Source organism: Phacochoerus africanus, chromosome 3 (assembly GCF_016906955.1).
Source record: "Phacochoerus africanus isolate WHEZ1 chromosome 3, ROS_Pafr_v1, whole genome shotgun sequence".
NCBI lineage: Eukaryota > Metazoa > Chordata > Mammalia > Artiodactyla > Suidae > Phacochoerus > Phacochoerus africanus.
Genome location: NC_062546.1, coordinates 11400349 through 11411667, shown reverse-complemented (window position 1 = coordinate 11411667; position 11319 = coordinate 11400349). Strand labels below are relative to the sequence as shown.

At 54.4% G+C, this 11319-nt stretch overlaps 1 protein-coding gene across 1 annotated transcript; it reads left to right on the top strand.

The window, feature by feature from the left end:
- Window positions 1-327: 327 nt before the first annotated feature.
- On the top strand, window positions 328-2444 carry CEBPB (CCAAT enhancer binding protein beta). The gene is made up of 2 exons (XM_047770881.1): window positions 328-1986; window positions 2140-2444. The coding sequence occupies exon 1, from the start codon at window positions 783-785 to the stop codon at window positions 1821-1823; it is 1041 nt and encodes a 346-aa protein (XP_047626837.1). The 5' UTR covers window positions 328-782; the 3' UTR covers window positions 1824-1986; window positions 2140-2444.
- The last annotated feature ends 8875 nt before the right edge of the window (window positions 2445-11319 follow it).

Genomic DNA, 11319 nt, shown 5'->3' with positions numbered 1-11319 from the left:
TCCTTCCAAAAGTTGGGGACGAGGGCAAGTTTAGGGGCGGGGCCGGGCCCTGGAAGGGCTTTGGAGATGGGCTACCTCTCCAATAGCCAGAGCAGGGGTTTGGGGTCTCCAGGATCCCGCCTGGGGCGCGTCCCCTCCTTAAGGAGTCGGGGCTGAGAGCCGCTGATCTTGAAGCCACGGCCTCCTCCAGCAGGGGGCGGGCCGCGGCCGCGTTTAGGGTGGGGGAAGGCGATCGCGTTGCCCCCTCCCAGGATTCCCCCCTCCCTTCTAGTACAGCCTCCAGCCCAGAGGGGGCGGTCCGGGGGCGGGTTCGCGCCTCTTCTCGCTTCCAATCCTGAGTCCGAAGGGTGGGGGTGGGCAGGGGGCGTGTGGCGGCCCCCGAAGCCGGAGGACCCCCCAAGGGCGCGCTCCAGATCTTCAGTCAGGTCACGGTGCCCCACCGCCGCCCTCCCGGGGGTCTCGGGCGGCCACAGCGTGTCCTCTGCGTGCCCGGGGAGGGGTTGGGGCGGCCGCCAGGCGTGACGCAGCCGTTGCCATGGCCCGCCTTATAAATAACCGGGCTCTGGAGAAACTTTAGCGAGTCAGAGCCGCGCACGGGACCGGGAAGGGGACCCACCCGAGGGTCCAGCTACCAGCCCCCGCACTAATAGCGGCCAATCCAGCGGCAAAAGCAACAGCAGCAGCAGCGACACAGCAGCGACAGTTCGGAGCCAGGAGGCCGCGCCACCTGCGGGCCGGCCGGAGCGGGCAGCCCCAGGCCCCCTCCCCGGGCACCCGCGTTCATGCAACGCCTGGTGGCCTGGGACCCAGCATGTCTCCCCCTGCCGCCGCCGCCTGCCTTTAAATCCATGGAAGTGGCCAACTTCTACTACGAGGCGGACTGCTTGGCTGCTGCGTACGGCGGCAAGGCGGCCCCCGCGGCGCCCCCCGCGGCCAGACCCGGGCCGCGCCCCCCCGCCGGCGAGCTGGGTAGCATCGGTGACCACGAGCGCGCCATCGACTTCAGCCCGTACCTGGAGCCGCTGGGCGCGCCGCAGGCCCCGGCGCCGGCCACGGCCACCGACACCTTCGAGGCGGCTCCGCCCGCGCCCGCCCCCGCGCCCGCCTCCTCCGGGCAGCACCACGACTTCCTCTCCGATCTCTTCTCCGACGACTACGGGGGCAAGAACTGCAAGAAGGCGGCCGAATACGGCTACGTGAGCCTGGGGCGTCTGGGGGCCGCCAAGAACGCGCTGCACCCGGGCTGCTTCGCGCCCCTACACCCGCCGCCCCCGCCGCCGCCGCCGCAGCCGGCCGAGCTCAAGGCGGAGCCGGGCTTCGAGCCCGCGGACTGCAAGCGGAAGGAGGAGGCCGGAGCGCCGGGCGGCGGCGCCGCAGGCATGGCGGCTGGCTTCCCGTATGCGCTGCGCGCCTACCTCGGCTACCAGGCGGTGCCGAGCGGCAGCAGCGGGAGCCTGTCCACATCCTCGTCGTCCAGCCCGCCCGGCACGCCGAGCCCCGCCGACGCCAAGGCGCCCCCAGCCGCCTGCTACGCGGGGGCGGCGCCGGCGCCCTCGCAGGTCAAGAGTAAGACCAAGAAGACCGTGGATAAGCACAGCGACGAGTACAAGATCCGGCGTGAGCGCAACAACATCGCGGTGCGCAAGAGCCGCGACAAGGCCAAGATGCGCAACCTGGAGACGCAGCATAAGGTCCTGGAGCTCACGGCCGAGAACGAGCGGCTCCAGAAGAAGGTGGAGCAGCTGTCGCGCGAGCTCAGCACCCTGCGGAACTTGTTCAAGCAGCTGCCCGAGCCCCTGCTCGCCTCCTCCGGCCACTGCTAGCGCGGCCCCCGCGCGCGTCCCCCTGCCGGCCCGCCGGCCTCCGCGCTGCCGGGCGCGCCGCGGCCACAGTGACTCCGGGAAGCGCCCGCGCTCCCGCCCCCGCCCCCGGTGGCGCCGGCAAAACTTTGGCACTGGGGCACTTGGCAGCGCGGGGAGCTCGTCGGTAATTTTAATATTTTATTATATATATCTATATTTTTGTCCAAACCAACCGCACATGCAGATGAGGCGCCCGCCCGTGGTGTTATTTAAAGAAGAAATGTCTATGTGTACAGATGAATGATAAACTCTGCCTCTCCTTCTGCCCCCTCTCCAGGCGCCGGCGGGCGGGCCGGTTTCGAAGTTGATGCAATCGGTTTAAACATGGCTGAACGCGTGTGTACACGGGACTGACGCAACCCACGTGTAACTGTCAGCCGGGCCCTGAGTAATCGCTTAAAGATGTTCCTACGAGGTTGTTTCTGTTGCTGTTGTTTTTGTTTTTGTTGTTGTTTTTTTGGTCTTTTTTTGTATTATAAAAAATAATCTATTTCTATGAGAAAAGAGGCATCTGTATATTTGGGAATCTTTTCCGTTCGAGCATTAAGAACACTTTTAATAAACTTTTTTTTTTTTTGAGAATGGTTAAAAAGCCTTTTGGGGGCAGTAGTTGATTTTTGATTTTTTTCCTTTTATTTTGGATTTATGATTTTATATTTGCTTTTCTGGTATGCGGGGGGGGGAGGTTGTTGTGTGTATGAGTTGCTCTTATTTTTGGCTTTTTAGGTGGTTGGGTGGGGGTGTTGCAGCTGCTTTTTCTCCTCTGATTCTCCCCCCAGGGCCTGTGCTTGGAGATGGGGGTACCAGGCCTGGGGTGGGGGAGGGGCAGAGGAGTGCTAGGTCAGGCTTTCAGGATGACTCAGTGCCCCTGGGTGCTGGGAGGAGTGTTTGGGAACCCTGCTTGGTGAGGGGGTCCAGGGTTTCTGGCTGGCCCTGAGTGCTAGGCTTGGGTTTCGAGGGGCCTGGAGAGCTGTGACCTCTGCACAGTACTTGGGGACCCAGCCAGCAGGACAGTGACTCTGAAAGAGGAGGGGTACAGGTCTTGGTCCTGCCAAGCCCAAGTCTTGGCAGATTCTTTTGGTGAGTGCAGTGGGGGCAGGCTGTTAAATAAATAGTATATGTGTACATATGTATTTTTAAGAGTAGCTTGGGTGTGTGGGCGAGCTTGTGTTTGTGTGTCCCTGGCCAGCCGGTGGGGAGAATCTGGGCCAGGTGGGGGAGGTGGGCCAAGGTTTGTGCTTGCACTCCTTTCTCTAGAGGTGGGAGATGTACTGCTTGTCCTCTTTGCCTAGGTTTAGACACTGAGGTCCAGCCTTACCTGCTTGCTCAAGGTGGCTGAGCCTAGGTGTAAACCCAGGGCTGTGGTCCCTGATTCCCTGGGACAGAAGTGGGCCTCCAGCAAAGCCTTTGCTTCTCTGCCCACCCCCCTGCCTGTCCCTCAACACTGAACCTCCACCCCCATTCCAGCCCTGGACAGCATTCCTGAGAGTTGAGGATATAGACGGAGGGGTTAGTGGATACACGTACAGCGTCCCACAGTGCCTGGCACGCAGGAGGTGTTATATAAGCATTTGCTCGTGTTATTATTTTCACTGGGAGGCTCCTGGCATTTGGCACTTGAGTCTTCAGTGCAGTGCGAGTGTGGCCAGTGCTTGCCAGGGGATGTTGTCCAGTAAACCCTGGACCTGCCCCATCTCATTTAAACCTCACAACAACCTTTGGAAAGGTTGCTGCCATTACGAGGCCTGCCTTTAGAGCTGTGGAGCAGCCTTTTGGCTGTCACATCCCTAAAGGTGAGAAACTGCTTTGGAATCCTCCTGCCCTAGGAATTCAGGGGTGGCGGGTGGAATGGGGGGGCTTTATAGATTCGTTTGCTGCAGGCTTTGGGGCAGCTTTGGATCTTGGGAGCAGCTGCTGATACTGGGGTTTGAGAACAGGGAGTGCTTTTTCCCTCCCTTGTCCTTTGGGGGCTTGGATGTTCTTTCCCCGAAGGAGCCTGGGATATGGGAGACAGAGACACTCAGCCCCCACCATTACAGAGATCAGGGCAAACACCACCTTCCTGACGCTAGTGTCTCCTGTTTGTGGCCTGAGGGCTGTCCAGAACACTGGGCACAAATAACTTCACTTTGGCCCTGGGCCTCCAGTGTGGCCCCAGACAGGTCTCCTCCTTACCCTGTGCAGTCAGATGACTGATGGGAACCTGGAGCCTCAAGGTCCAGTACCAGCAACAGCACACCAGCTCAATGGCCTCTAGGATTTAGCTGCCGAAGGGCAGAGCCTGGGGGGCTAGACCTAGGGAAGGAGGTGGCTCAGTCTTTGGGTGGGGAGGGGAGTTGCAGTTTAGGAACAAACCTCTCCCATCCCCATTCCTTTGGTCATTGAGGGTTGCCTGGTGGCTGTGGCTCACCCAGTTTTGTCACCAGTGCAAAGGAGGTGAGAGGGGAGCAGCCTGGCCAAAGAGTGACCTCCAGGCTCCCCTTTCCTGAGTGCTGTGGCAGAGGCGGCGCTGAGTGTGGCTCTTTGCACACTCCCAACTTGCTGCAATCTGCATGAGCACCCAGGGACAGTGCTCCTCTTGTTTTACAAAAGTAAACTGAGGTCCACAATAGTGGGGTTAATGCTCAGGTAGAACAAGGGTGGAGCTGGTTAGAAAGCTAAGTTGGACTCCCGAGTCTCTGGGGAAAGCTTGGGGCTGAGAGCCTGGTTGGGAATCCCAGCCCCCACCTGAAATCTTGGGCTCTGCCTGGAGGGCTCCCTGTGCCGCCCCCAGCTCAGGCGCCCCAAGTGCCAGTTAAATGACTTGCTTATGGTTTCACACTTTGTAAGCAACATTAAGGGGATTTGAACCTAAGCCCATCTGAGTACCCCTGAAGAGGCCTTGGAGAAGTAGTTAACAGGTTGAGGGCTCTGATGGCAGTCTGGGTGGCCTGTGGAAGCGTCTGTGGACAGAGCTGTGCCCAAGGACTTGGGGAAGTGTCATAGGTGGGGGGACACCCACCCCATGGATCACTAGGTTAGGAAGGCTAAGGGCTTGCAGGGAGGAGAGGCCAGTCCATCCAAAAGCTGGCAAACAAGAAAGTTGGATGGAGTGAAGCATGAGGAAGCCAGGGACATACCTTGAGAAGTAAGAATGACAGTGGGTGCAGGTTCAGTGCTTACACACTGCACAAAACAGCACACCAAAACCTTGACACAGATGGATTTGCTGGTTTCTTCCATCTGTCCGGGCAGGCTGGTCATGATAACCACCGACCCATTTAGTGGCGTTGACCACTGAGGCTAGCTGGAACCCCAACCAGTGTTTGCCCAGGACAAGAGAGTTGACGGAACGCATTTACACTTTATAATCTTACGTAATTGCCTCAGTCTGGTGATTTTACCAAGGAGAGAAGTGGGTGTCAGAAATAAAAGCTGGAGACACTGCCAGGTGCCCGGTCGTGTGCTCAGCGTGTGCTGGCTCATCAGCTTCTTGGAGACCATGGCTTTTGTTATTGGCATTTTCCTGCCAAACAAGCAGGCTCAGAAAGGGGAAGTGACCTGTCCAAGGCTGCACACCTAAGAATGGTAGAAGCTGGGTAGGAAAGTGAAGGGGGACTTCCCTATCTAAACACCTAAAGAATGTTACCTTCTCCCACAAAGTCCTGCCAGACCTCCCTGGGACTGCTTTGTTGTTTTTGAGATATTTATTTGTCCAGTTATTTTTTCCCCCACTTATTCAGTAAGTGTATATCGAACACCTGCTGTGTGCCAGGCCCTATGCTGGGTGCTGGGGATATGTGGAGACCACGATGGAGGTGACAATTTATGGGGAGAGACAGTGAGTATCTAGTAACCAGACAGGATAATGACAGGTGGGGACAAGGGCTCTGAAGGCAGGAAAGCAGGGCAGGGAGGGGTGGGGAGATCCGGGAAGGCCTCTTCAAGGAGGTGGCATCTGAGCAGAGGCCTGAGCCAGGTGAGGTATGATGGGGGAGGAGCCTTGGTTTCCTGAGCACTCCGTCTGTACCAGGTGTTACCATGTGTGCTTTACGTGCCTTTTACTCTTGCCATAATCCAATGACTTGGGTGCTATTTATCATCCCCTTTCCCTCGTTGGGGAAATTGAGGCACAGAGACGTGAAGGTGCTGGTCAGTGGCTGGTGAGTGCCTAGCGTGAGGCCTTCTCCTCCTGCCTCCCCCTGCCCCCCTGCCGCAAACGTCTCATCTGCTCGGTTTTCCTTCCTGCCCCCACCCCTTAGTCCTTTCTTGGCCTGGATGATCGCCTGGGTAGCTTGCAGTGGAGAATCAGTGGCTCCAGCTGGTGCACCAGCTGGTTGTCCTTCTTTGGGAGTTTTCAACCTTGTATTGGCCGTGGCCATGTGCAGGGGAGGGAGGCTTGGGTGGCCTGAGGAATCGAGGCTCTTGGGAGAGTTTGCATCTTTCCCAGGTGCCCTCTGAGACCAAGCAATAGGTCCGGTTCATAGAGTGAGGACCTGAAGTTCTGAGATGGGACTTGCCCAGAAATCAGAAAACTTGGAATGTGAATCCATATCTGTCTAGACCCAGGCTAAGCTACTTTCCTGTCTCCTACCTTCTGTACCTGGGGAAACAGAGGGGCAGACCCCGATGAGACCTTGATGGACTCATGTTTGAGTAAGATGCAGAGCAAAACCCCTCTGAGCTTTGTCCCTTATGTGCTGGGTGACCTTCAGCAAGATGCTTGACCACTTTGGGCCTGGGCTTCCTCACCCGTGAACAAAGAGCAGTACCAGCTTCCACTCATATAGTTAAGTCAGCCATCATCAAATGAACACCTGCTGTGGGCCCAAGACAGTCCCTACACCCCTGGGGCTGACATTCTGGTGGGGTGGGGGTGGGGGGCAGGATGATGGATTGGCAGGCTAATTTCAGATTGTGATAAAGGCCTTGAGGAAAGTGGTACAGGGTGACTGGGGAGAGCATTTAGAGTGCATTCTAGGCAGAAGCAGCAGCCAGTGCAAAGGCCCTGAGACAGGACCAAGCTCATTGTGTCAGGGAAAAAGTGAAGAACCAGTATGGTGAGAGTAGAGGCATCTGGGGTGGAGTGGGAAGAGGAGGACAGAGGGGTGGCACAGTCCTTCATGCAGGGCAGTGGAGCCCAGCGTGGGGCTCAGAGAGGTTGTTTTGAGGATGAATGACTAGGTGTCCCTGCCAGGGCTTTAACAGATTTGTTGATGGGATGAAACGGGCCCCTTGGCCTCTGGATTAGGCAAAGTGCAGTGGGTGAAGGGCACAGGGAGGCTGCCTGCCTGGGCCCAGGAGACCTTGTGGGTGAGGAACCTCTGACCCAGGGCCTGGAGCTACAGGCAGCTGTTCACCCTGCAGGAATGAGGGGAAGGGCATGCCAGGAGTGGGCTACGGGAGCGGGCTACGGGAGGAGCACAGGCTGGGAGCCAAGAGAGGGAGAGTTCTTTGGGAAGTGGTGATTGCAGGGGAGAGGGCACTGAGGAGGGAGAGAGGGGAGGCTGGGGAGGGAGGTGGACCAGGCCTCCCTGAGGCCTCTGGGTGGGGTAGTAGGCAGTTAGGGGGAAGGCAGAAGGCTGGACTCTAAGAGGGGTTGATTTTATTTGATATCCTAAGTAGTGCACAATCGTGGTAGGATGGTTGGAGGATACAGAGTGTCAATAAAAGAAGGGAATAAAAGCACCCATAGTTTTAGTTTTTTTTTTTTTTTTTGCTTTTTAGGGCCGCACCTGCAGCATATGGAGGTTCCCAGGCTAGGGGTCCAATTGGAGCTACAGCTGCTGGCCTATACCACAGCCACAGCAACGCAGGATCCTTAACCCACTGATCGAGGCCAGGGATCGAACCTGCAACCTTATGGTTCCTAGTGGGATTCGTTTCTGCTGTGCCATGATGGGAACTCCCCAAAAGCACCAATAATTCAACCTAGAAATAAGCTCTGTTAACACTTACTGTGTTGCCTTGGGCAAGTCACTTTACCTCTCTGTTCCTTAGTTTCCTTGTTTATAAAATGGAGTAATAATAGTACCTGACTCATAAAGTTGTTGTGAGGATTAAGTGAGTTAGTACATGCAACATATTTAGAGCAATGCCAGCCATCATCATCATTTTCTTTTAAAATTTATTTTTATTTTTCCATCATCATTATTAATAACATCATTATCATCTTGGGTTAAGAGTCCAGATCCTACAATTTGGCTGCCTGTATTCTAGGTCTGAAGTCACCATTTCCTGGCTGTGTGATTTGGGATTTGGGGTAAGTGACTGTATCTTGCTGTCTTCAGTTTCTATATCTGTAAGTATAATAAGAGAATAAAGAGTTCCTGTTGTGGCTCAGAGGGTTAAGAACCAACTAGTATCCATGAGGATATGGGTTTGATCCCTGGCTTTGCTCAGTGGGTTAAGGATTTGGCATTACTGCAAGCTGCAACGTAGTTTTCAGATGAGGCTCAGGTTTGGTGTTGCTGTGGCATAGGCTCCAGCTGCAGCTCTGATCCTACCCCTAGTTTGGGAACTTATAGATGCTGCAGGTGTGGCCCTAAAAAAAAGGAGAGGGTAGAAGAAGGAAGGAGAAGAGGAAGAAGATAAAATTCTTTACAGTGTTTTGGTGTTTTGTAAAGATTTGACAGGCTAATTCATGCAGGGTGATTGTAGAAAGAGAGCTCTGTGAGCAGCAGTCGTTATTTTCTTCCAGAATTTTTGTTCCAAGGGTATTTTTCTTCATTGTAGCTAATGTCTATTTTTTTTCTTTTTATGGCCCCACCTGCAGCATATGGAAGTTCCTGGACTAGGGGTCAAATTGGAGCTGCAGCTGTAGGTCTACGCCACAGCCATACTGGGCCTGAGCCGCATCTGTGACCTCTGCCACAGCTTGCAGCAATGCCAGATCCTTAACCTTCTGAGCGAGGCCAGGGATCAAACCCGTATCCTCATGGAGACTTTGTCAGGTTCTTAACCTGCTGAGCCACAATGGGAACTCTAAATGTTATCTCTCTGATATTCACAGGCCACCCCACCCCTTTCCTCATTAACAATGGGACCTCTCTACTGTTGGGGGCAAATGCCCTACGGAGACTGCATTTCCCAGCTTCCCTTGCAGCCAGGATGACCAATAAGATAAAAATAGAGGTTGTCGGTGAGGGCACCAGGAAAGCTCCTTAAAATGGGCTGACTCAGCTGTGGGATACATTCACTTTTGTCTCCCTCCTTTGCAACCCCCCAATTCCCACTTCTTTCTACTTCTCATGTCATGGCTGGAACTTCAGGGACTATCTTGAACATGAGGCAAACACTGTGTGCAGGCCACGTGCTGAGAGGGTTGAAACCAAAAGGTAGAAGGCATTTGGGTTCTTGATGGTGAGAGAACAGCCATACCAGTCCTTGTCTGCCTTGCTCTGGATTTGTTTATATGATAGAAAAATAAATCTCTGCCTATTGAGGTCTCTGACATTTTGGCTTCCTGTTACTGGCAGCTGAATCTATTTCTAACTGATACATTTGCCAAAACGGAATCAACCTGTGTGAGCTGTTTTGTGACCTGCATTTCTTAGTGATGCCCCAGTGCTTCCTTGTCTGAGAATGTTCTACTGACACTACTGCACATGAGCTCAAAACAAAGGGCTTGCCCTTTGCTTAGGAACAGTGATTTCCATCAGATGTGGTGGAAGGATTTCTTTCAATTCATTTTAATTGCAGAAGTAATGCAGAAGACATTCAGCCATGAGTTTTCTGCCTGTCCTCAGGTGTCTCCTCTAAGACTCTGAAATCTCACTGTCTGTTGGGATAGGCTTGAATCAGGCCTTTGGAACAGACAGAATCTCTTCTGCTAAGTGAGCCCCAATCCTGCTCCCCAGCCTCCATATGTGATCTGCCAAGAAGGCCCTCAGTTTGGAAACGGAGAGGGTCAGCCCCTGTTGTCGCTTGCAGAGCACGTTGGCAGCTGCACTGGGACCAGTTACCCCGCACCACCCCAGATAACCCCTCTGCCCCATGCTGCCACCGCCACCACCTGCTCCACTGAGCCTTCGGTCTGCCAGGCCTGGGAGGCACCTTGGCCAGCCTGCCTGGGCCCAGCCCAGCTGAGATCTCTGTGAGGTGAGTCTGTAGGCCAGGGAGCTGGGCGGGTGTTTATTTTTATAGCTGTCACCAGATCCCTGCCTCACAGGCCTTAGCCCTCCTGAGCCCTGGAGGTCGGAGATAGTCAGGGAGGAGAAGGATTCCTCTGAGAACTGGTAGGTGGGGGTCAGTAGGCTGGGGAGAGAGAGAACTGGGGTAGGAGACAGGGCTGCCAAGCCAGGCCTCAGTCCTCTCATGCTGAATGGGGCCGGTCATCAAGCTCACCTCGCTGACCCTCTTGGGACTGGTGAGGGACATGTGGTTAATAGGGACCCTTTCCTTCCTTTAGTCTCGACTCAGGGGAGGGCATTAGCTAGTCACGCTTCCCAGTTCCTAGGACGGGATTGCCATCAGTCCTTTCAAGGTCTTCATTGCATTTTGTTTTATTTTCTGCCTCTGTCCCTACTCCCCATATCCATTTCACTCACTTCTCATAGCCCTCACCCCAATGCGCTTGATCTCTGTCATATATGCATCTCATCGTTTTTGTCTTTTCTTCCTAGTGAAATATACACACAGAGAAAAGTGCACACAACATAGGGATACAGCTCAGTGGGGTTTCCCATGCATGTAGCCCGCATCCAGATCCAAAACCAGACCATTCCAGAACCCCAGAAGCTCCTCCACCACCTGAGGGCAATCATTATCCTGATTTCTATTTTTTTTTTTTTTTTTTAGGGCCACACCTGCAGCGTATGGAGGTTCCCAGGCTAGGGGTTGAATTGGAGCTTCAGCTGCTGGCCTACATCACAGCCACAGCAATGCCAGATCTGAGCCCCATCTGCAACCTACACCACAGCTCATGGCAACCCCGGATCCCTAACTCACTGAGAAGGCCAGGCATCCTCATGGATACTAGTCGGATTTGTTACCAATAAGCCACAGCGGGAATTCCTTATCCTGATTTCTTAACAGAAAACATGAATTTTGCCTGTTTCTGTACTTCATATAAATGGAATCATACAATATGCATTCTTTTTTTTTTTTGGTCTTTTTTTGCTATTTCTTTGGGCCGCTCCCACGGCATATGGAGGTTCCCAGGCTAGGGGTCTAATCGGAGCTGTAGCCACCAGCCTATGCCAGAGCCACAGCAACGTGGGATCCGAGCTGTGTCTGCAGCCTACACCACAGCTCACGGCAACGCCGGATCGTTAACCCACTGAGCAAGGGCAGGGACCGAACCCGCAACCTCATGGTTCCTAGTCGGATTCGTTAACCACTGCGCCACAACGGGAACTCCAATATGCATTCTTTTGTGTCTGACTTCTCTTAATTCAGTACTGCAACTGTAACATTGATCCAAGTTGCTGTGTGTATCAGTGTTTGTTCCTTTTTGTTAATGAATAGAATTTCACTG

Excerpts from the sequence above, each read along its gene's own strand:
- CEBPB (XM_047770881.1), top strand. The coding sequence starts at position 783 with ATGCAACGCCTGGTGGCCTGGGACCCAGCATGTCTCCCCCTGCCGCCG.